The 25,437-nt window shown below is 49.2% G+C and overlaps 2 protein-coding genes across 3 annotated transcripts in view; both read left to right on the top strand.

The window, feature by feature from the left end:
* Nucleotides 1-1,499: 1,499 nt before the first annotated feature.
* Nucleotides 1,500-9,004, top strand: LOC119459015 (uncharacterized). Its single transcript, XM_037720866.2, has 5 exons — nucleotides 1,500-1,544; nucleotides 4,708-4,755; nucleotides 4,874-4,902; nucleotides 5,702-5,863; nucleotides 6,257-9,004. The coding sequence occupies exons 2-5, from the start codon at nucleotides 4,722-4,724 to the stop codon at nucleotides 8,279-8,281; spliced, it is 2,250 nt and encodes a 749-aa protein (XP_037576794.1). The 5' UTR covers nucleotides 1,500-1,544; nucleotides 4,708-4,721; the 3' UTR covers nucleotides 8,282-9,004.
* A 3,353-nt stretch (nucleotides 9,005-12,357) lies between these two features.
* Nucleotides 12,358-25,437, top strand: part of LOC119459005 (uncharacterized) — a 141,479-nt gene continuing 128,399 nt past the window's right edge. For both annotated transcript variants that reach the window (XR_007466487.1, XM_037720857.2), the window contains exon 1: nucleotides 12,358-12,540. Coding sequence is in view for 1 of the 2 variants with exons in the window: in XM_037720857.2 (XP_037576785.1) it covers nucleotides 12,417-12,540 (124 nt within the window). In the remaining variant the exon portion in view is untranslated. The remainder of the gene's footprint in view (nucleotides 12,541-25,437) is intronic.

The following is a 25,437-nucleotide window of genomic DNA, read 5'->3' as shown; positions in this document are numbered from 1 at the left end:
CACAATTTCTGATGTTCGTCGGCGCGTATATCTTGTGGCAGAAATAGCTCATTTATCTCTACTGCACTGTTTTAACAATTGTTTAAACTCATTGCTGGTACAGCAAATAATATAGACTTGTGGGTGCGAGTATCTAACTAGTATAGTCGCTGAATCATGGACGATTCTGCCCCCCCCCCCCCAAAAAAAAAAAAAAAAAAAACAGCGAGAAAACGCGTGCTGACAAGTGTGAGAAACTACAAAACGGGAAGTACAAGTAAATCCAGAATGTCGAATTAGAGGTCGCAGAGCACTTTAATTGTGTTTGAAATGTGTGCACTTCTGACTTGCCATTTGTAATGGGCCCTAGAGAACGGACTTCGGTGAGTTCCTCAGAATAATGACTTTCGGAGAGAGTCGATTCAATTATTTCGTCTCGACCTCTGGCTTCATCTTCTCGATTGAAGGAAGAGCAGTGACATAATGTATTATTCCTTCAGCATGCACAAGAGTGGACGTGCGAAGCAGCAACCAGTACCTCGACCGGAGTTAGGAGCGTGCTGGGAAGGAGCGAACGCAGGTGGCTCTCATCACACGCGTTTGTGCAAACTTGACCTGGCAATGCCTCGGAGTTCCACATAAGTCCGTTCGCCTTTTCTTTCTTCCTCACCCATCTCTGCCTTGGCCTGACGGCAGCTGCATCCGAAAAATAGCATCCTGAACACGGGGAACTTCCTTGAAGCATTCCTTGTCAGCCCGAGCCAAAGTAGTGAAGACAGCTGTCTTCGCCAATATTGCTGCTACTGGAGATGGATACCAATATTACTCATGGCGCCGGCGGCAATTTTGAGTCTTGTATGCGCAAGCGGGAGACCGACGTCGGATTTTCTCGGAGAGTCGGCTTGCGCAAGGAGTTCTGCGAGTCGCGATGGACGCGCTTCGGTCTCTATAGAACAGTGCTGGACTGAGCGATTCGCGCACCGTATTCGAGATTGGCCGGAGCGCGGTTCACCTACATGCACTCGCAAACAGGAAAACGCGAATCCGCGTGCTGCCCCCGAGCTGCCGCAACTCTCGCTGGCATCACTGGTTAAAAAAGCAACTCCCATTACGAGCCGCAGTAAGAACTCTCTCGGCGCATTCCGGGAGCTCGCATACCCGGACCTGACCGTGGCCAACGCAGGCGGACGTGTGGCTTTGGGAGAAGCAACGCGATCTCCGGAAGCGAGGGTGCGGACAGCGCGAGGCGGCGCGCGTGGGAGCGCGGCGCGATTGTTCCAGCGCGCCGGGACAGCCAGCGCCAGGACAGGGCGTTGCGGGCGACCCCGGCCTTGAACCGCTATGACGGCGCCGCGGTGGGCGCTGTTCGTCGGGAACCCGGCGTCGTCGTCGTCAGGCGACGCGAGGAGGAGAGTGCCGTGGCCACGTCAAAACAAAAGCAACCGGTTTGCAGCGGGGAAGAAGATGCGGCCGATCCCTACTCCTATAAAACGCCCGTGCCCCGGAGCCGAAGCCTTCACTTTTTTCGGCCCCCTCCATCCGTTCAAGCAACATCCGCGGATCCGGTGAGCTCGGCCGCCGTTGGCATCTTTAATTTGTTTTATCTCTGCCACTCGCTGATACTGTTTCTCAGCTGCTCAGCACCGGCCGGTGGGACTTTGTTGCACCGACTCCCGCTCCTTTCTTCCTCGTGAGCGATCCCCAAGAGGTTTGGGCCGGCGCTGTATTCTCAGACGAGGTGCTCTGTGTGTGTGTTTGCGTGCGAGTGTTCGCGCTCGCGGCTGTGACAGCGTTCAAGAAGTGTTGATGATGATACTTGGCTATCGTTCTCAAGAAACGCTAGCAGCTTTTACGGGATAGGAATGTATGCAGAGGTTTCGGTCCATGTTATGGATTTTAAGTCATTCGAATTATTCATTTGAAGCTTATTCATACTACAGGCTCAGTCACATGGGCTCCGTGTCACCTTTGATAGCGTAAGAAGTGACGCGATGTACCCTAGAATTTCTTTTTACTAATGTATTCGCAGTGTGTGTCGTAGGAACGGCGTGGTGCCAAAGTGGCCGAGCAGTGAGCGAGCGTCTGAGCAGCACTGGCTCGCTACTTGCGCATTACAGGCCCGTCCGATGTCAACTTTCGATTATGTAAGCCGAGTAGCCTTCCCTCTACTGAAAAAGTATAATGTGTACTCTGCCGGAATGGATGCTTTGAACTTGCACTACCGTTGTTGCATTATTTCATGTAAAAGCGAAAGTTTATCATTCGTACCCTCTGGTAGCATGATATCGACGCGGACGGGTAACGAAAGTTTCGCATTCTATCTCTGATTAGGTACACATGCACGCACATACAACATAAGTGATTACTGCCTGCACATAAATGAATGGGGGCGAAAAATTTAAATGGTGCAAAGAGTATTCGATAGGGGCAGCTGCTATATGCATGCTAATAGATTCCTTTAGTAAAGCGAACTAATATCTTTAGAATACGTAATGTATAATGTGCTCTTTATAAATATTGACCGTATTTTGTGTTTATTTAAAACGTGGATGAGTTTAGCGCGAACTAAATAATCGGAGTTTTGACGGCGAAAAAACTGCGTGCTACGAAAGACGCCGCAAAACTTCGGCCACCTCAATGAAGTGATTTGATTCGCACCTAATTCAAAATACGTGGGTGTCCAATGCAATCTGCCCAGTTCAAAATACGGTCACCCTGTTGCAAACTCGTGACCTTGTGAACAGCGGTATGACGCTTCGCTGAGCCAACGCTGCGAGCGCGCTGTGCGTATTCTAAAGTGCAAAGCTCTAGTGCCCCCGTCCCCCCTGGTAAAGGACAGTTTCAAGCGCCTAGCTGCGCATAATGCGTACGACAGAGGCTATACTCTCTGTAGGACCCGCAAGGGAGGCACATACTCACACTTCCGGGTTTTTGTTCAATATCCCAGAAATGAAGAGAAGTTACGCAGTCCAAAACGGGTGCAAGCGGATTACTGTTGCAGACGAGCGGCCGCTAGTCGAGAACGGCGACGGAAAAATTGATTAGAAGGCTCATTAGACGGTTCTAATCAAATGGGGCTCGAAACTTGCTGAAAGAAGCTTTCTACTCAATTAAAATCCAGAATGAAAGAACAAATGAAAGAAATAAAGAAAAAAAAGAGAAGGAAGAAGTGCTCGTGGAAGAAGGAAGCACAGCAGTTCGGTGGAGCTATACTGAAGCTTCTTTATCTTTGTATTTTTCTGAGGGTAGTTCATTATATGGCTAAGTGAAAGTAACTAACAAGGTCGTTTTCTGGTACTTTGTTATCCTACGCGTTCAAAGGAAAGTTGATATTTCCATCTAAAGCTTACGGTGATTTGCAGCACAAGCAAGAAAATAAGAAGGCGTACGTTGACTGGTGGTTTCCTGGTGGACGCACGTACTGTGAAAATGACAAACCTGCATTGACTTAGTCGGTGGCACTCAAGTAGTTCTAAAATATCCGTGTGCAGTAACGAAGCCGCGTGTTTTAAAACATGCCGTGCAGCTTTCTGCTAGCTCTAGGGACTGCAATAGGGAACCAAATCGGCCACGGTACGAGGGGTCAGTGCCAAATGGACAGCAGTTCACACTCGTTGAACAGGATCATTCTGAACTGTTTTAAAGGCACTCTCGCCAGCGGCACCGCCGATGCCGGAGGGAGCTCTTATGAGTCCATTTTGGCCGCAATTGTGAGGCGCTGCGGCTTGTCCAGAGTAAAGCTTTCTCAGAGTGGGATGTAAAGTGGCTATACAGACCGGGTTTCGGTGGCATTAAAGAGGACAATGGCTTTCTCCTTTATTGCTATTTAGCACTTTACAATTTTTCAAGGAACATTAAAAGCGAACACTCTCGAGAATGCTTTTACAAAAAATTTCCTTGTCGCGATTCTAAAACGCATTCTTGGATGTGTGCGTAAGATTGTAGGCATTTGAAATACTCCGCGATTGTGTCCGCAGCTCCTTCCAGATGAGTGCACTTGAGCGCTTTCAGCGTCTTTCCGCTTGCACGTACCCACCACGTTCTGCGACAAATGGCCTTACTTCAGCTGAGCATCTCATTAATCGCGTAATGGTTCTTTAGAGGCGTTGCGCAACGGTGAAGACGCTATCTCTGTCGAAAGAGGGGCTCGCTGCCTACTTGATCGAGGAAGATGCGCCTGAGACCTTGGTGACACACGCCAAGCAGCCAGATCAGGAACTAATAGTCGGGGAATACTTGCAGAGGGGAGGGGCTGACGGCCGCCCGGCTGCATTCATGCCGGGGGTCGCGATAGATAGGAGTTCTCGGCGACGGAAACGTTTTGCTGTCTTCTTGCGCAAACTGCACAGCGGTATGATTTCGTCGTAATCATCAAAACACGTTTCCATTTGCGCGCGAGGGCGCCAAGGGATGTCGCAGCAACGCCAGCAGTAAGCGGGAAAAACTGTGCTGGTCCTTGCACGGCGGAAGCGACGGTGCGAGCGCATGCGTTTCGTTCCCCGCCGAGACAGTCAAAACAAGTCGTAAAGCCTCAAGGAAGCCCTTATGTAAAGTCTCGCGTAACGTACAAAGTTGCCTGCGCGAACTGAATGACAGGCGTAGCGTCCGCGAGGAACCTTCTTCTTTCTTTTCTTTTTCATCTCTTGGTTTCTACGCATGCGGCGCCACTCTGACTGCGGGCCAAATGGAGTGTGTGGATCATTTATATGCTCGCGCCTTTTGTTTCAGATTGGCCATCAAAAATGAAGATTACCGCGGGGCTCCTGCTCCTTCTGGGTAAGTGCTTGTGAGACGCGGCAAGGACTGCGTCTGCAGGCCCGCTGCTGTCGACGGCCTTGGCTATCGGACACTCAAGTCATGCGCATCTTTCCTTCCTTCTTCCTTTCCCCCGCAGCCCTTGCAGCACCTCATCACTGTAAACGGGTAAGTGTCAAGCCTGAGGCGCCAACAGCGCGCTCGAGTATTTCTTAGACCTTGTCGCCGTTATGCGTGCCTATAGTTCCTGGAAAAACAAAGCATTGCAAGTAGAAGAACTTTGCAAGGACAGAATAAAGAGCAGTGAAACCCATATTTCGTTGCATCTTCCCTCAAGTACCGTGCCCTCGTATAAAAACTACGTTCATTCAGAATTATTACATCAACAAGAAGAAACGGCCGGCGAAACACTTGTTTCGAGGGAAGAAAAAGAACCACTGTTCTATGAACGGAACGTCGTGTTTAATTGGTGTTTGTTAATGATTTACAGGCTTGGTCGAACAGTTACTATAAACATTTTCTAAGGCCCCAAGGCTCTAAGGGATGCAGGTTTTGTTTTACGCGTGTATGCGCCGCAATATTGAGCTCAACTCGATTTGCTGTGGACACAATGGACACTAATAGCAGTCCTGTGTGTCGTTATTTGCCTCATTCACTTATTGTCTTCTAACACCTCCTGCAAGTACGAAACAGCCCGAACAAGATGACAATGAAATACATTCAACAGCATTTTCTCTCAAGGGCAAATCCGGAAAAGACGTTACCAACGTATGCACATACGTCGTAAAAAACGACGTTAACTTTCATGGTTGCCGTTTAAATGCTTCAGTTTCTTTCGGTCCCTCCGAAACATATCATTTTTCACACGCATACAGCACGTAGCCTGAACGGACAATAAAGGTGCATTATTTCGATAAGTATTTGGGGCGCCACATTCTCATTGATTGTTTGTTGTCTCTGCTCGCAGACAAAACGATGGGACGAAAGCAAGGGGCAAAATCAGGAAGGCTGGGTTCGAGGTACCGCTGGTGTCGACTACCCCGACTACAAGGAAATTCCCCGCACAAGTTTTCGCTGCAGTCAGCAGCCGTACGAAGGCATGTACGCTGACTTGGAGGCGCAATGTCAGGTAAGTCCGTCCAAGTGCATCCATTCTGGTATCGGCTTTATCATTGCTACAAAATGTGAATGCATGTCGCTTTATACAAAAACATTTGTTTGCTTGCTTATTTGTTTGTTTGTTTTTGATGACTGATTATTAGCTGATTGATTGGTTATATGTCGTAATTTGCATAATCACAAGTTAATGACAGACCGTTTTCCTTGTTATTAAATCATTAAATAATTATCTAAAACAATGAACAAGGTTCCCAGTCAACAGAGCTCATTCAATGATTGCGAAGCTCACTCGCTGTTTTTATTGTGAGACTTTTCTTCCTGCGTCTTTCAGGAATTTCTCGTTCCTGGTTTGCTACTGTCCTCTCAGAGCACGTGTTTAATGCCACGGCTCACGCCTTTTCAGGTTTACCACGTGTGCCACAATGGCCGAAAGGAGAGCTTCCTGTGTGGACCAGGAACAATCTTCAACCAGCAGATCCGTGCCTGTGACTACTGGTACAGCTTCGAGTGCGACGAAGCACCCAACTGGTACTACCTAAACGCCGAAGTGAACGTTGAGAGTCCGCAGCCGCTGCAGCCTCTGCCCGGAGGCACTGGAGGTGGTGCAGGTGGTGGGGGCGGCGGAGGTCGTCCAGGACCAGCCTACCTGCCCGGCGGCACTGGCGGGGCAGCAGGAGGCGCAGGCGCGCCAGGCGCCGGAGGCTATCCTGGCTCGGGTGGCGCGGGTCGATACCCAGGAGGTTCCGGCTCTCCGGGGTCAGGCGGTTATCCCGGTGGCCCTGGGGGACCAGGTTCTGGAGGAGCTCCCGGTTCTGGTGGCTACCCTGGTGGTGCTGGTGGTTACCCTGGAGGAGGTGCCGGCCGGCCCGGTGCAGGAGGTTACCCAGGCTCTGGAGCTAAAGGACCTGGCGCTGGCGGATACCCTGGATCTGGAGCCGGTAGACCTGGTGCTGGCGGCTATCCAGGAGGGGGAGGCTACGGCTCTGGCGCTGGCCCTAGGCCGGGCTCTGGTAGACCCGGTGGAAAACCAGCTGGCGGACCTGGCGGTCCAGGGGGATCAGGCGGTTACGGTAGTCCTGGTGGCCTGGGAGGACCTGGTGGGCCCGGTGGTCCTGGTGGTTATGGTGGTCCCAGTGGTCCCAGTGGTCCCAGTGGTCCCAGCGGTCCCAGTGGTCCTGGAGGCCCCGGAGGATCTGGTGGTTACGGTGGTCCCAGTGGTCCCGGTGGCCCCGGAGGATCAGGCGGTTACGGTGGTCCGAGTGGGCCCGGTGGTCCCGGAGGTCCCGCTGGTTATGGTGGTCCGAGTGGTGCCGGCGGTCCCAGAGGGTCTGGCGGTTACGGTAGCCCTAGTGGTCCAGGAGGTCCTGGAGGTCCTGGAGGTTACGGTGGTCCCAGTGGCCCCGGTGGTCCTGGTGGACCTGGGGGTCCTAGTGGTCCGAAAGGACCAGGTGGTCCCAAGGGACCAGGGGGCCTCGGAGGGTCTGGAGGTCCTGGTGGTCCAGGAGGCCCCGGTGGTTATGGAGGCTACGGAGGACCTGGAGCAGGTGCTGGAGCCGCACCTGGTGGCCCTGGCCCATACTTGGCGGGTGGTGGTCCTGGTTCTGGGTCTTATCCCGGCGCTGGTGCCACGGCTCCCCAAGGTGGATCGCGCCCTTCGGCTGGTGGATATGGTGTCGTTCCATCTGGGCCTCGCCCGGCGCCGGCCACGTATCCAGGTGCATCAGGAGCCGATGCCTATCCGGGCGCAGGCGCCGGTCCAGGCGCATCAGGAGCCGGTAGCTATTCCTCCACCTACAGTGCACGCTCTTCGTACTCCTCCTCAAGCTCTTTCAACACCTTTACCGATTCGGGCAGTGGTGGTGGCTATCCTGACTCTGTCGGCACGGGCGCGTTTCCTATAGCTGGAACAGCAATCGCCGTGTCTCCGGGATCAGGCGGTAGCGTCTACGGCGGTTACACCAAGTCGACAGGTGGCTCTTCTTTCCACAAAAAGGGCCCTCTCGAGCTCGAGTCACCGCATTCGCCTGGTCCCGGCTCGACCGGCTTTTCTAAACCGGGTGCCCGGCGACCGATTAGTGGTGGTGGGTTTGGTGGTGGCGGTGCTTATGGCGGGCCCCAGTCTTTTCCGGGGTCCGGCGGATATGACACGGCACATTTGTCGCCGATTCAAGGTGCACAACCCGGAGGAGGCGGAGCGTGGCAGGGACCTGAGTACCCGAGCCCCAATGCTGGCACTGGTGGCGGCGGTGGTGGCTACTACACGTCCGACAGCGGGGCCTACTCGGGCGGTTCCGCATACCCCGGACAGGACGCTTCCGGCCAGCTACCCGGCGGTGCTCCCCAGAGGCCGCGAGGAGGAGGTCGGGGCCGCAGGCCGCAGGGTGGCTACGGGTCACCTATGATGATGGGCGGCGCCGGCGGTGACTGAGGTTCATTCGCGGGGACAAATGATAGTGTCCACTTTCGTGGCCGCTGTTGCAAAACTACTTCCTAGACAATGATACCAACGGACACTATGCCGTCAAGGCTATGAGATAACATGAAAACATGACGTGAAACAGTATTTTTGCTGCCAGGCAACTCGAGATCTCCAACCAGAAACGTCGCAACGCTCCACTTAGTTACTTTTATGAACTGAATTAGGCTTACTGTATAGAAAATTGAGTTGTTTGTGTAGCGTATCCATGATCACTGTTTCCTTTCGGTATGTCAACTACATTAGAAGGAAATACTAACGAACCGACTTAGGCCTCAGTGTCGGTTGGCATATTCGCACACCGAAGAAGGTGTTCTTGTTTTCGCGATTGATATGACATTGTTGTTGCCTTTATTTTCGTTGACGCATTTCCTTCTCAGCTCTTGTTCATTGTTGTTACCATATATGCCATTTTCTATTTTCATTGTTCGACTTTAGCAAAGACGCCTCACGCTGAAAGAACGAAGCATGCTGTTGAAGGTGGTTGCTTTTTGCCGTTGCTTAAGATTCCTATGTGTTACTTACAAAAGAATCAGCAGAAGTGAGTGTTAATTCCGCAGCACTGTCAACACCGCGTCGGAGGGTAGCTCAGCAAGACTACAGTAATGTGCCTTTCTTTCGCGTAGCGAAAGAAATTGAGGGCACTGATTGTTGAATTTGAAAGTAATAAAAAAAATATTATGTGTCTTCACTTGTATTATTTCTTCGAATTATACCTTTTGTATCTAAACACTTAAGAAGCAAACGGTGATTGTGCATCTACGTGGGTTACACTTGGACGTGTCAGCATCATGGTGACTGAATTAATTCAATGGAAAATCTAACACGTCACCACCAAGTGAGATCAATCTTGTCTTTTTCGCTGAACTCTATAAGTTTAGCCGACTGCATTTCTTACAAAGAAATAAAAACTACATCTAAGGGAGACTGGCAATTAAGAGCTACTCTAGCAATTCTTCCAGTCATGTCAAGTTGTCGTTACGACGATGACTGCCGTTGCAACTTCTATAGCTCAATTACCGAAAATATTCGTCCCCCCCCCCCCAAAAAAAAAGGATTATAAGACAAAGGATACGCACAAACACACATGTTCACCGCGCCGGTAAAGGCGGTCACAGAGCCCAGTCGTCTTTAATAAGTGCTGCCGTGATCACGTGGCTTTCTGTAGGGATGACGGCTAAGTTCACGGTCGCAATATATTCTCTTCTGTGAAGGCTCTCTCGTCCAGGAGTCTTAAAGAAGCGTGCAAAGCCTGTCTTTCGCAATCAAAAGAAGGGCAGTAGACGAGGAGATATAGCATGGTCTCGTTGCAATCACGAAAGTTGCAAGAGGCACTGTCGATCGATCGTGCCGATACAAAAACTCTAGGCATTTGTACATACATGCGACGCGCAGCCACAAGCGACACCGTAAACTTGCGTCGCATCGAGATAAACCAGGCGCTAGTCGAAGACGCAACGAAGGGCCAAGGGAGTGCAATCGCGAGTACACACATTCAACTGAATTCCGATGTTCTAATGCACTGCGACGAGCAAGTACGTAGATCCACTGACTTTGATACACCATCTTCCTCTAACCTTGCCGTCGCCTGATATGATGGCTTTGTTGCGCGCAGTAAGGTAGTGCAGGCAAGCTCCAAAGCCCGCGTCTGAATGGCAGGGGGATAACGTCCACTTTGCGAATGGCATAATATTTTATCATCCTTCAACTGTATTCAATGATCGAGAAGAAGGGGGACTGTTGGCTTCATGTAGTTATAAGTGTATTCAGTAATCCGTGTTTAAATATAAACAGCAAGAAAATTTATCACATACTTTTAAAGATGATAAGCATTACTTATACTGCTTTAAAGAATGTTCCTTTTCTTAAGAAAGCCAGTCGCGTATGCAGTTACAGAATAATTGAACAAAAATTACATTACCGACAGATGAGCAATAGCTAGCACGCCTTTGCTACACCTTAGTGCTTGTGCAGCGCGTGAAGCGCTGACCTAATTAAAGCTTTCGGTGTCGTTAATGTGGAAGGGTACAAATGACAAAATTACGAAAAAAATAATGAAATACTTTTTATTCCTATAAAACCTTACACGCTCCATTAAACACACCAAACAATCAGTAAAGGTATTAGAATTATTCGCACCCTTCGTGATCTCGTTTCAAGTAGAAAACATATGACGAAACAGAAAAAAAAATCGTTTTTAGTTAATCTGCCCCAGGAATGCGTCGCTTTGTCGGAAACTGGGCTTTTCACAGGACGCACTATAATTAGGGTTGTTCGTTGTCGGGTTTCATATATCTTTAAATTCGGGGGGTAAAAATCGGGTGTTATTTTTCAAGCTGATAATCGGGGAGAAATCGTTTTTTTTTTTTTTGGGGGGGGGGGGGAACCATTCCGAAATTCGGGGTTTTTCGGGTACAATTAATACAAATGAATGTAATGTAATACAAATACGTTACATTCGGGCTTTTCTTTCTTTTTTTCTTTTTTTTTATATATATGAGGATAACACGAGCTTCTTAACATGCGCTACAGCTAGGGATCTGTTTCAAGCTGGTATTCGGGGACACATCAGGGTGTTCTAGCAAATATTCCGAAGTTTGGCATTTGTTTGGAAATTAGTAAGTAATGACAGTAAAGAGCATTGATAACTTCTAGTAAATGAAAGATTTTATTCACGAAAAGCTGGTCATCGATTTTTTACACATCCGTGTTAAGTTACATAATCATCTGCATGCGCAACGTATCGGTCTCCATCCGAGACCTGTCCGATCTTTGAACGTATCTCAGCTGTAAGCAAGTTCTCTCGACATCACAGCTTCCATTAGCTAGACGCAACAATGTCAGAGCAGTATTTTCCAGCCTGGGGTCGAGTTTTATAGTCATGGCAATACTCAATGAGTTCGACAGCTGCGTTAGTGAGGCTTGCTTCCAGCAAGTACTGGTTAAACTCGTCGTGAAGCGAATCCATATCGTCGGTCATGGAAATGAAGAGAGGTCGGTAGTCATCAAATTACGGACTCAGCAGTCGCTTCATGCGTGTAAACATCATGCGCTCTAAACCAACCGCAAACTCCATGCATCGTAAAAAAGAACTTAAAAACAATTTTAAATTAGGTTGGAATGTAGTTTTGGAATTCGTGGAGAAATCGGGTTTAACCCGATTCTCCAGAAACGTGTTCGGAGTGCAACAATCGGGTAAAATCGGGTTGTACCCGAAAACGAACACCCCTAACTATAATTATTTTATTGTGCGTGAGCGTATGCGACGTGCACTGTCGACATCGAAATATATTCTGCAACACCGCCCCGACGTGTATTTGGAGATGCGCGTGGCCACAGTTCCAGCTAACTCTTCAAGTATAAATGCAGTGTCCAACCGCGATTGCCTACAATATAACGTTGTGTTTATATATACATTCAGGAGAGTTTAATAAAGCTCTCTGGTTCACGTGCGGAGAAAAGGCCTCCGCAGCTCCTTGCCCAGGCGTACACTGAGCGAAGATATTCGTCGCACTGACGCGACCAGTCACCCATGATGACCATGTACCGGTTGGCTTTGACCATTTTATGACTGACTTATTTTTAATGCACTTCTCACAACGCATAAAGAGCACTTCCCACTCGCGCGCTGCGGATTTCATGCGCAGCTCCAGCCTGCACGGAATTTGCCGACGCAAGCAGTGGGTGCCCGGCAACCAGCCAGGTTCCGAAGGGAGATGCGCAAGGCGCTGCTGCGCTGGGCGAAACGAATATATTAAAGAATAGAGAAGGAACACAAGCAAGGAAGGAAGATCAAGTGAGTAAAGCTCTTCCTTTGTGTTTAAACGCTTCCTTCACTATGAAGCAACCCGATGGAATGAGCCTGCACCGGTGACGCTGCCTCGCTCGCCCGAACCATTGAAGCGAGCTTCGCTGGCGGGTGGTCGGGGCCTGCCGCCAGAGCGACGGCGTCGCTGGCGTCGCGCGCATTGACGTCCGGTGGCGGCGGAACCCTGGGCCCGGAAGTGCTCTTCCTCCCGGAACGCCAACCTCCCGCGCCGCATGACGTCACGGCCGTGTTGGCGTTGGCTGCGCGCCTGCGCGAGAGATGACCCGGGGCTGCCGGCGCGCTCGGTCCCATTCATGCTGCAGAGCACCTAGCGGGCCAGGCTCCACTATGACCGGGCTGCTTCTGCCGCCGCTGCTGATGCTGCTTGCCGCCCTGGTCCCAGGTGAGAGCGCCAACACCGACGCGCCGCCCGGCGAGCGAGGATGCGGTTCTCCCGGTGCTCCCGTCGCCGTCGCCTGGGCTGCGAGCGACGCCGGCGCGCGCCGGGAGCGCCAGAACGGCCAGGCCGTCGCGCGCCGGCCCGCTTTGCCAGTCTATGGCCGGTGGCCGAGTCCTGCGCGGCGGTAATACCGCACTTGTAGCTCGAGACCACCTATAAGCTGCTGCGTTCCGGCTGTATTCTCAGAAACGAGCACTGTCGCTTCCGCACAACGCTTCGCGTAAAGGCGGCGCGCTGCTCCCTAAACGCTCTTTCCGATTCTATCGCAGTAACTAGGAAACGGGGAAACGCCAAGTGTTTGAGAAGTACCCCGCTGCCACTTGAGGGGTCATCGAGCACGCGCCGTTTCTACGGGAAACATCACTGCGTCGACCAGTTGCAGCGTAGCGTTGACAGTTCGGGCACGTGTTTTGTATACCAGCTGAAACGGGCTCTAATACTGTCCCGCCGAGCCACCGTTTCCTGGGAGTTGTCAATGTCTGCAAATTCGCTTGAAGCGCCAACCAGCGCCAACCAGGCTTGCCCGGTCGTGTTCAAGCAGAGGAAACGTGTTTGAAACGCGCTTGTGCTCTCTGTCGCTGTCTTCCACGGATCGCAGTTAAGCCTCGCAGGGGACAGCGACAAATCCTGTCATTAATTCATAACGGAAAAGGAGGAGGTGCTGCCAGCGAATGCAAATATTAATGCGAGCAGAGCAGCATGGCGGATTCAGTTACCTTTTATTTTTCTGGATGCAGCGTGGGCGTCTTTTATGGACACCGGGCCGCGTGTCAGGGAAAGTAAATTGTTCTCGCCTTAGCGCGCTGCGTAATGAGAGGCATTTTTGCATTCTTTCTGACAGCCAAGAAAACATGGAACCAAGAACAGGTGATTTCCTTTTGTGCGCAACTTAAATCACCAACCTTAGTGTTCCTAGCGCCTTGCAAGCAATCATTAGGTAATACGCCAACATACGCAGCACCTGATGCCATATGTCATTTCAAAGGTACTGAAACCGGAATGTTTCTACCTTTGCAGGGGCCTTAACGCTGCGCGATTTTTTTCTCCGAGCGATTAAAGTGCAATCGTAATCACGAATAAATCTGGTGTTTTCGCAAATATGCTCCCGTTTGTCGAGCGGCGACAACTGCTGGCCCCTTCGCATGGCATCTTCCATTCCCGACGATAATTTGTAGGCACGCGGATTCGATACTATCGGCGCTCTCAGAACACCCTCGTTCGCGACGCGAGCGTTCGGGCGTGTAAAGCTTAGAGATTGTTCTCAATCCGCAATATATATACGCCGAGCAGTTCCGTGCGGCAACAGGTGCTGGCGGCGCCTTGTTTTTGTCGCTTTCGTTACTTTGTGTTTCCACTCGCTGAATTTTCCCGCTTCAATGCACACATCATTGTTTTTCGCCGCACGAGCGCGAACAAAGCGCCCGCTGTTTGCTTTCAAACAGCGCCGTTTGCTCCCAACGCCGCTGCGCTGTTCGCGACGCAAGCGAGGGGAGAACAGGGTTCGGTTTTTTTTTTTTTTTCTCCCCCTCTCCCCTTTCCTAGAAACGCGCGCAGGCGGCGAGTGAGTCCAAAAGCCACCGTGGCCTGAAGTGTGCAACCGCTGGCTCTCGAGCGAGGTCGCCGATTGACACTGTGGCGCCGCTTACGAAAGGCTGGGCAAAAAAATCGCGCACCATTATTTGTCTTATTAGCTCCTGACTTCGGCAGAAGCGGAGAACGTAAGCCAGAAAGCTGAGTTTATTGTAGGGTTGCACATTGTGCGAGAGATCTTAAGTCGCGTGGTCTAGACGGCGCGTCCTTGCCTTCGCGTCATCCGCACACGGAGACAATGCGCGCCACTTTAATGCTCCGTGCTCTTTGCCATATTTAATCATCAGTCGTGAGAACCGTGTAATTATAGAGGTGAGGATATAGTGTCAATGGGGATGAATTTTTGTCAGTATGCCTGCAACATGTGTGTGTGTGTGTGTTCCAGCAGTTCCATATTTCTCCAGTTTCCTATATACATATTCTCTCCTCAATGTGCGCAAACTAGTAAGACGACCAATCTTGAAGTGTTGCGTTCTGTTCTCAATCGGGGCTATGGCACTGGCTGTGCCACAATGTCGGCATGCGGCATGATTTTGGCAGAACTAAACAAAATATATACATCCTCATCATTTTAAATATTTTTGTGCGCCCCATATTTAAATGATAGGCCATAATTAGGCTTACTTTCAAAACTGTATTCGTGCGTGTCTTGCAACATGCTTCTACAACTCCAAAACGAGCCATTTGGCAACTCTATAGTGACGCCAGCATTTCTGTTTTTGTCATCAGACAACGATGTAGCTCTTCGACAGTGCGAATGGGCGAAAGTTCAATGCAAACAAAGGAAAGTAACTTATGTGAAGAATACGACGTCAAACACACCCAGCAACCAATTGTGACCTCTCTCTTGCCAGCGTGGAACAATGCTAGAAATAAAAGAATGCTATCGCGGGGCGTGCAGATGGCAGGTACATTCCACCTTGTTGATTATGTGTGTTCGTTTAATCTGTTTTATCCTCTCCATAAAGCTTGCACGTTTGCACCATAAGTGCTACACTAGCTGGCCGTCCAGCAAGCACTCAGCCTACCACCGAGTAAATTTGCACTCAGTGTAAAGTCATCTGCGCTGGAAACATTCCTTAAGCGAGTTCCCATTGTACCGACGGCACTGCATTATGTCCCGCTGGCAATCTACACAACTGCGAAAGCTTTAGCCCGGGGTTCGTTCTCTTGAAGGGCTATGGAGGAGTAGTTCCTGAGAGACAACCGTAATCATAATAGCTTCCATATATTTAAGTGCATGCCATATCATGAGGTGTGCTTTTTCACATGGGGTCCAGATTTTTCTTACGTTCATTGCTTTACATATCAGTTGCTCTACAGTGCTACCACTCTTTCCCATTAGCATCCTCGCTACAAACTTTCACATTCATGTAGAGCCTTGCATTAATTCCAAGGACAAGCTGTTGGCGTTCATTGAAGATGCCAGACTTTGATGCAGAACAATACCGAACAGAACCAATGCTGAAGACGTTCGAATATTTCTACAGAACTCGTAAAAACACGCATCAGTTATTGTCTAATATTACTTCTCGTCACATGCAATTTAGATTTCTTATCAAAACAAACATCCACATTGTATTCTTTTTCCACTATAGGGAAAGTTTTTTTTATTATTTATGCATTACAGCGGAAATTGCGAGGAAGCATTCAAACTGCACATTCGGCATTTTTAAAGATGACCCCCAAGAAACATGCGGGTAAATCCACTTTTATAACGCAAGCACAATTTAAGTGATATTCAAATATTTTCAGAAGAGTATCCTAAAGTGCCTCCAGATCAGGGCAGTTCAATAAGAGGGCAGCTATGCCTGCAAGTATCCAATGTATCCAAGGTATCTATTAGCCAATACCCTTTCATATTGGGGTGAATAGAAACGTTCGGATTGAGAAAACACTTTTCTTTTCAAAAAAAGAAACGTTCTTTGGTTTCATTTCTTTCATATCGAGCAAAAGTCATCATAGCGGAAAGGAAGTTCCGAGTTCAGGGGAAGTTTGGAAGATAGCTTGAAAAAAAAGTGATCTGCACGAAAAAAAAATTCACTGACGATTACGATACTCCCTAATGCGAAACTTGAGCGCAGCTGTATGCGTATTTTAATTTCGAGATATATTGTCTGCCGCGAACAATCTGTCTCATGCGGCACGTTGCAAACGGAGAGAAGTAAGGCGTGGATACCCCGCTAATCGTGACGCGTGGGCGCGATTCGCAACAGCCGCCGCAGACAGACCTCCGCTCATGCAGCGGTTTGTTTCCATACAGACGACGCGCGCAACTCTGGCGCCATCTCGTAGCCATCGTCACCGCAAAGCCCGTCGTGCGCGGCACTACGCTTTTCTTCTCGCGCTTTCGCCATACCATCCTCGGCTTGCCGCCTCAGGGGTCCGCTGCACCCTCCTCCTCCGCTTTTTTACTCGCGATAATGGGCGTAAAAATCAAACGGATGCTACTTGCCGAGATACAGAATATCTTTGACGTGCAATAAAATAGATGGCGTACAGCCTAACCTAGCCCAACACGGAACCTCTCTTTCTAATGATATACACTTCCCAAATCCCACATGCATGCTCGCTTTTCGCGGTATTTGTGAACTGCGCAGGCGCTATAAAAAAAAACGTTTTGTTCCAATGTTCCAATTTGTTCCAACGTAAGGCCCGTGCTACCTGTTGTTCACTTTAGTGAATTATAGAATGTTCACGCAACCTGTCATTTAGACGCCTTCTATATCTAGTTTACATACATTTTTTCCACGAGTCAAGGGGATCTCATGAAAGACATTGGTCTTGCAGGGCACAAAGCGGTTCCTGCGTTCTTTGTCGCATGCTGACCTCACTTCATCAACCCATTGCCACAATCAATTAGGACGTCTATTCTTGCCTACAATCTGCAATCATCTTATCTGCAATCAGACGGACAGAGGAAATGTTGAACCAAAGCGCGCGGTCAGTGTCATTTTCGTGGATGATAACAGTACATGCCTCTTGTGCAATAGAGAGTTTTAGATCAGGGAACGCAAGCGGCACCCACGCTTTGGGGGATGCTTGCGTGGGTCATTCGCATTGTGGGCCCTTCGCGCTCTTTTATTGCGATAGCAATTATATGGACACTCCAAAGCAGATTTCTGCCGTTGGCGTCGCCGTTGCCGTCGCCGTCGCCGTCGCCGTGAGGTTCCGTATGACGTCAATAGAGATGAAATTGTCGCCGCGCGCCGCCGAACGCTGTAGGTGCGAGTGAAAGGGCGCGAGGGACGCGCGCTTTCACGGGGAGTGAACCCACGGCGGAGAACAAACGCGCGTTCTGCGCCGTGCTCCCTTAAGGGCTGCAGAAGTCGGCGTCTCTTTCCTCCTTTACAATCACCTATATGTAGAGCAAACGCGCCTTCTTCCGACGCGCGAAAGGCCGCTGGGGGGGGGGGGGGGGAGGGGGGGGGAAGGGAGGCGACGTTTAGCGGCGGCACCAAGTGCCTATTTATATCAGAGGCTCCGGCAACAGTCACCAACGCCACACGCATTTTGGGCGAACGCGGGCAAAACGCCGACGGCGTCGACAACAGTTCTGCGTGTTGCCGGTGCTGCTGCATGTCAAAGTTTATACAGCTGATAAAGCTACTATCATTACTCCGTATAGCTCTCTACAAATGTGCTATCGCAATTGATGCTTCGCCTTTCAGGTGAAACTGCGACAACTTTTCTGCTCGCTCTGGGTTCTTTTGTACACCCGGCGATTAGCATCCCCCAACGCTTGGGTGCGGCTTGCGTCCCCTAATCTCAAACTATCTGATGTCGTCGCTTTATAGAGCTCCGCGCATAGCAAGCCGGCTCCCACTGTCACACACGTATCACTTGCGTGATACATGATGTAGTGCGTTATACGGCGTGGCACCGCGCTCTAACTGAAGGCTCGAATAACGCGACACTCCTTGATCCCACGGAGCAACTGCGGCGCCTGGAGGGAAGACCTAAAATGTGTGCGCGATATACGTACACATTACGTGGACGAGCGCCTTCCACAACTGTCATCACGAGGCGGGTGCACGTGTCCCGAGATTAGGACGCTGAAAGTTTTATGACCCGGAGGTCGCATCTCACAGCGTTCATTATATATCACGCCTCAAGCCCGCACCGTAAGCTTTGAGCTCTCTTCTTTCTTTGCCTTCTCAGAAGCTGCGACGAAACCTGAGCATTTGAATGCCTTAGAAAGAAATGGGGCAAGAATGGGTGGAAAACAAAGGAAGAAGTTCAGGAGAAAAATGACACGTCTTTGAAAATCGCGCGGGCACCTCCCCATCAATCATCCCAGAACGCAAACGCATAAAGCCACTGCGCAGTCCTCCCTCCCATTCGCGTTTTCTCTTCCTTCATCGATTATACCTCCACGAGAAATAAGCTGAAGAAGAAGAAAGTGGAGAGGACAAAAACAGCGGATATGCAGATGCTGGAACGGAATCGCTTCGGAAAATCCGGCTTACGAGCTATGGCGCCGCCTTCGGAACGTTTGCAGAGTATACGCATGCACGTATCCGGGCAGTCCGTGCGGGAGGTTGAGGAGACGCTTGCAGCGGTGGTTGGGATGGGCTTGTGCCGCTGCTTTCGCCGCGTTGAAGCCAAAAGGAAACGTGGGGTCAAGCACTCCAAAACCCTTGCTCGGTTGAAAGCAGGCCCGTGTCTGGCGATGAGCGACAGGGAGAGGAGGAGCGCAGCACTAGGAGGGGAGAGGTGGGGTTTTGGAGGAGTGGTTGGGTAAAAGCTGGAAGAAGGTGCCACGCAACAACACAAGTTTTTTTTCTTCTTCTTCTTTTTTTCCCTCCTCACATATTTTCGTTGTTTCACCGTATCATACTGGAAGACCACTTTCCATTCAGGCATGGTTTGCGAACGGGACTCAGATGCTGAGCTAAGGGGTGCGTGAAAAATAGATGCATTTGTAAACAAAACTTGGTTGGGAGTACAAAAATGGACGATAAAAAAGCCACCTTTTGAATACATTTCTTACGTGTGTCCTTGCGTCATTTTGTGCTGCTGCATATTGCATTAGATACTTTGAACTTCATCTTTGACCAAACACAGAAACACCCGTCTGCACAGATATGCACGCACGCAACATAAATTCGCAAGAAGGACAGTTCTTGAGCTGTTCCCAAAATACAAATGATCTTTCTCTGTGTCACTGAAAACGAAGGCCACCATTTCCCTGTTTTACTGAGGGGTATAGTGGATAAATATATAATAGATGGCAAGCACCTACGCGAACAGATGTGGAGCATACTTACACGCTTGTCCGTTCCACCACTGCAGCTGTAGCACGTGCCTCTGCGCATTGACAGCGCTTGCAGTGCAGACAGAAAACCACCGCCGGTAAAAAACTGTAGCTTCGATACGGGTTAATTGTGCCAGAGCGCTTCTAAGGCCCTGCTTCTGGCAAATGTGGTGAGAAGAGGACAATCGTGACAAAGATGGTAAGTAATATTCGACACGCTTCGCCGGAGCAGAATGCTATTAAATTTGGTTCAAATAAGTCATCTAACAAAATCGTCAACATAACAAAATCGGTATCTGAAGGTCGGTATCTGATGTGGGTGCGTCGCGCTTCCGGATACCGGTAAGCATTAGGTAGCATTCGTATTTTTGGATATCTGGCGCCAAGCGCATCGAACATTGCACTGTAAGTGAGCCTTATCCTGCCAAGCAGAGGCAGCTGCCTTGAGCACGATGAGTTTATTTGCAGATACGTGGTATTAAGGCATTATATATAGTTTTATGTTTCGTATGAAACCTTATGTAATGCAACCTACCACACTAGCGGTGTCGCGAAACAGGGGCCTTGCGCGCATAGAGCTGCGCAGCACGTGCGGAAGCCAACAGCACTTATCAATGGGGTGACGCTGGCGAGGCCTAGCTCCGATCACCTTTCTTCTTTCTGTTCTTTTCCAGAAGCATGGTTCTCGTTCTTTTTATCCCGAAGCATGGTTTTTGATGAGAGCGTCAGCCTTCATTCGACATCCCAATCAGAGCGTGCAGGCCTTCTGTTATCTATGAGCTGTCGCTTCGCGAGGCCACTTGCCAAGGATTACTTTTGACGCACGAGTGTCCAGCCTCTGGCGAAAGCACAGGGCACGCACGCCCCACGTGACCGAGCAAGGACGTGCTCGGACGCGGGATCCGCGAACACTCCGGCGTACGAGCTTGTTCGTGGACAGGCCGAAGAAGGGTGTGTCAAGTACACAGGCAAGGATGCAACTCCGAGCAGCATACTCAGACAGTCTGGTCAGTTCCTTGCACACGGCGCCGGTCTTCCGAAACGCTCTCTTGACAGCGCGGCGCGCTTGCCATTGTATCTGGGGTATGGTGCCATCGGCTGCTCTTTTACAACTTACGACGACTCCACGCAAGCTTTCTGTCTTACTTTGTTTACAAGTGAGAAAATATTCAGTGTTCGATTCGATATTGGAAGGTAGTTTTTCTCGGATATTCGTATTTGATCCGATTCGAAAATTTCGCAATCCGTACGTCCCTAAGCTATGAGATGTCATGAGGTTTGCCTCCTATCTTCCTCTCACCAAAACGGTCGCAAACAAAAATTACGTTCTGAAGTATACAGAGAGCAGGTATGGGTTCATTTGTGGTGTCATGCATAGAGCTTCGCATAATTACTATACAGGGAACTGTGGCTCTAGTGTCTACGGGAGCTGCAAGTTTACAGCGGTTCAGTCAGCATGGGATAAGTGGGTAGTGGATTTGCCTAAACTTCGTCCTTCTGGCTTTAGACGGCTTCGTGACTTTGCAAAGGGATAATTTTTGAGAAAGCAGTGCGTGATAAATTTTTAAGTAAACATTACTAAAACAGTCCGACGGCAGGATTCGAACACGGGACTTCCTCCCCAGACGTCCGATATTGAAACCATTACGACACGGACGCATGGACGAGCGCAACCAGTGCAGTTAGCAGCGATTATGTGCGTCTGCAGAGTCTCATTACCTTCTGCATTAAATAAAAAAGTATGAATTGCTTTGAAAATTAGGTCAATGAAGAGAATTAAAACGTAATAAACGAAGCCACAAGAACGTCTGAACCCACAAGCACGAAGATTAGGCAAATCCATGTACTATACCATCATTCCCATAGTGGCTGAACGATGGCAGCATCAGGGTTCCCTCTAGTTTTTGTAAGAAACTATATGGTGTAATATGGCGCCATAGGAAGTAAACGAACCCGGAAAATGTAGACACTGGAGTCAAAAGCGCCGTGTCTGCTTTCGCCGTCTTCGTTTACTTTCTGTTGGGCCGTTACACCACAAATGAGAAATGAGAAAACTTCTTCAAAATCTTTTGAGTGCACGTTGGCGATGGGGAGAGAGGCATGGCAACGCACTTCTATGTTTGCTTGATTGATTGCTGTCATGGGATTAAAGAGCGTTGATGCTGGAGCCGCTGGAGTGTACCGAAGCCGCAGCACAGCCGTTGAAAGGTTCCGGAGCCGTATTCGAGGTCGATCGTTTTCGGGGCTATCACACGCGTCGCTCCACTGATTCGCGCAAAAATGAAAGTATCCGTGAAAGCGATCAATAACAGGACACTGCCTCTTGTCTCCTGATGACGCGATAACGAAATTCGTACCAAAGAAAGGGAAAATAAAAGTTTACAAACCAAACCCCCTTTATTAGCGATCTTTCGCGCGCCAGGGCTACACGACGGCGACGAACAAGGGACGGACATCACGCGACGCAATCGCTCAGTGTCAACACGCGTTGCTCATCGCCCGCAGCTCGTTCACGTGGTAGCATCCTCCACGCCCGGAAGCAACACTCCATTTGCCAGTAGATACAGCGTTCGACCGCTGGCGCCACGCTGCGCCGCTCGCGCGTACCGCGTTTCTAGGTGGTTTCTTTCGCCGAGGGCGCTCGAACGCCATCATATGGTTCGCATGAATGCAGCCCTTGGAAGCGTGGCCGTATGGCTGAGTGGTTACGGCGCTCGCTTCGAGGTCATGCGTACGCGGGTTGGAATCCCGCCTTGGCTAGAGTTTTTTTTTTCTTAAGCTCACGCTTTTCCTTTTTTTTCCTCTCTGTTTGCCAGCGCGGTCGGTTGAACCCCGGTGCCACGGCGGCAGCCCTGGTGCCGGGCGCCGACGCGAAGCGGTGGTCGTTGGGGTGTTGCGGAGCGCAGCGTAGCAACACCCCAAATAAAAAAAATACTGCTCCAGTCAGGTAGACTGCTCCCTCCCTGATAGTGAGATTATATTTGGATCATCAAAACAGTGATGCGTTTATAATACCACCGATCCCAACAGCAGGCTAGTCACCACCAGCCCAGCGTTTTCTCCGTCAACGCCTCCTCCGTTCCAACGGCGGCGGCTAGAAACATGGTACGCGCGAGCGGCGCAGCGTGGCGCCAGCGGTCGAACGCTGTATCTACTAGCAAATGGAAATACGCCGCCCGGAAGCATGGAACCCGAAATCACCTTCAGTAACAAGCCAATGAGATAGCGGCGCTTCTTTACGTCATCACTCCTCCTTCGTGTGTTGCAGAGGAGCACGTCTTCTCCTCGGTCGGCGCAGCCTGTGCAGCCACGCAGCCCGGAGTGTTTCGTCGCCGACGTGCAAATCGAGACGAAATCCGAATAAGCTCTCCTGCATTTTCCGTGGGCGTGGACCGTGTGGTTGGCAACTGAAAAGTCTGAAAAAAAAAAGCACGTGATCAAGCGTATCGAGTTGTCTGGTCGCGTCGCCTTGTAGCCGTTGCTCGAGTGTGGTTACCCCGGCAAGCGACGTCAACGACGCGACACACGAGCAAGCGACACCGATTTTAGTCGCATCGATCGGTTTTCCGCTCGGATGCGGTTTAGTGCAGTAGCTTCCGCTTTGGCTCAAACAACAGTTATACAATGCTCTCTTTTACTCTAAACTCTGCTACGGGGTCTTGGTATGGGGTACAACTTCAAAAACAAACTACAACAAATTAATTCTTTTACAGAAACAAATCCTTCGTATGTACTGCAATTACCATGGCCGTTTCGTTGACCTTGAAACAGCTCCATTATTCCAGCGTTACTCCCTTCTTCGAGCAGACAGACTATATTATAAGAAGCTTCTGGTCACCATACATAAACAAAAATTATTCACCAAAACGGACAATGATGAAATATCTCGTTACCCACTACGCCAGAAAACCAGGCATGTTCCAAAAACAAGAACAAATTATGGAAAACAAGCATTCCTATATCAATCGACCGAAATATTGAACAAGGTAGGAGAACTGTTAAATTTTAGCGCTTGTAAAAGCTCGTTCAAAAAAGAGCTTTGTGCATTATTACACGCCGAAGACATATTGCTTTCACTAATTATTGATATTTTCTTTCTTTCACATCTGTACGCATGCATGTATGACATAAAAAGTTCATATAGATACCATTTGGGCTAATGTTTTTTTGTGGTTTACTCAATACAATGAACAAATGTTGTAATTGTTACTGAAATTCTGTTATCTAATGCGTTATTGTTACTGAAATTATGTTCCCTCGTGCGAGATGTATGTACGTTGTATATGTATTCCTTTGGATTGGTTATCACCGCTATTGTAACTGTGGGGACTGGGACCTCTGTCAGGCCTTTGTGCCTTTAGTCCCAGTCTCCCCTCGTTTGGACGAGAAATAAAGTTCAATTAGGCGTCTAAATAACGAAGCTTATGTATGTGGCGTTCCAACATGGCCTTTCGTGCCCGTGCTGGCTTAGGGGGGAGATTTAGCGTTGCTAGCAGACCGCGATCGCGGATGTCAGCGCTGTCGGCAACAGCAGTGTTCAGAAGCACGCCACGCAAAAATACTCGTAGTCTTCCCCACACTAACTGCATATAAGGATTTCAAAGTTAAAATATCACAAATTTTAATACAAAATAAATGCTAGCTATGCAAATGCTGCTTCCGCAGGTGGTTTTTGCGAACATCTCTGCCTTCTGTCTTTATTTTCACTCTCTCTCTCTCTCTTAGCAGGGTCAATTTTCGCGAAAGAATAAAGTCAGTAAACACACAATTATATAAAAAAAAGAAATTGATAATAAACTTTTTCTTATGTATCGCGATTACGGTATATGGGTATATTATAAACTGAAGAAGATATATTCGAAGACGACTCCGTTTTGTTTGATACTTCCAGAGCCCTTCCGTTCTGAGATGATCATAATCAAACTTGACGACGACGTCAGTACGCATTCAGAAACTTCCACCTCTGAATGCGATTACGAGCCCAGTTGCTAGCCTGTATAACGTAAACGTTCTACAGGAAAGTTTTTTTTTTCTTTTTTTTTCCTCGTGTTTCGTTAATTATTTCAGCGGCGCTCCGCCAACGTTAGGGCTAGGATCGGCCGGGAGTGAGCATCTATGACGACACCTCTTCGAAAATATTTTTTTACAGGAGGTTTCTTGGGGGATCGCCCGAAGGCTGTCGCATTGCGTCATTTCTACTGCACAAAGTTTCATGCCTATACTTACGTATCCTCCTGTGTTTACACGCGTTAGCTTTTGCTGGCATATATTTTATTCTTTCAATTATGCTCCCTAAAGCTCCAGAGGCAAGAAGTAAAATTGTGCAACTATGTCGAATGCCATTGATATTATAACTATGACATTCTTCGACAGATATTATAGCAATGCTCACTGCTATGTCACGTTACTAAGCTTTTCTCATGAAAAAAAAAACAAAAACAAAAAAAAACAGCAATACCAGACATAGACACAGAAATGAATGTTAATTAACAGGAGAAATCATGAGAAACATTTTGAGGAAGAATCTGTTTTCATTAATGGTAGACTGATATCTCTGCAGTCAAGTAAAATGACTCGTCGTTAGGACCACGAAATTGTCTGTCACTGCACATGTGTTGCAATGAACAATCGCTGCGACTGCATTCATTGCGATATGACGTGATGAAACCTGTAGGACCGAAGAGCAACAAGGCCAATATAAAACAACACCTACATGGAATTGAAATTTTTGCGACCGAAGGATAAGTCACTCCAGGATCACTAACCCTACGGTAAGTAGCTGCAGCAGTATGTCCGTTTCGAAACGGTCCGAATGTGGTTGCGCCTGGCGAGAAGTCATGTTACCACCGGTGCTCCTGCCCTACTACGTCTTGGGGGGCTCTAAATTAACTACTAGTTAGCATCGCATAATGGGAGAAAGCGCAGAGGAGAGAGGGCCTCTTTCTGCTTGCGCGCGCTCCCGGCAGCTCTAACAAATACCGCATATTGCGAGC

Source organism: Dermacentor silvarum, chromosome 1, assembly GCF_013339745.2.
Source record: "Dermacentor silvarum isolate Dsil-2018 chromosome 1, BIME_Dsil_1.4, whole genome shotgun sequence".
Lineage (NCBI taxonomy): Eukaryota > Metazoa > Arthropoda > Arachnida > Ixodida > Ixodidae > Dermacentor > Dermacentor silvarum.
Note: the sequence above shows the minus strand (reverse complement) of the source record. Positions and strands in the feature narration are given on the sequence as shown.

What these genes read in the sequence shown, in the direction of transcription:
- LOC119459015 (XM_037720866.2), top strand. Translation starts at nt 4,722, where the DNA reads ATGAAGATTACCGCGGGGCTCCTGCTCCTTCTGG. An exon ending in CACCTCATCACTGTAAACGG is followed by an intron (nt 4,903 to 5,701) that starts GTAAGTGTCAAG and finishes CTCTGCTCGCAG; the next exon opens with ACAAAACGATGGGACGAAAG. An exon ending in ACTTGGAGGCGCAATGTCAG is followed by an intron (nt 5,864 to 6,256) that starts GTAAGTCCGTCC and finishes ACGCCTTTTCAG; the next exon opens with GTTTACCACGTGTGCCACAA.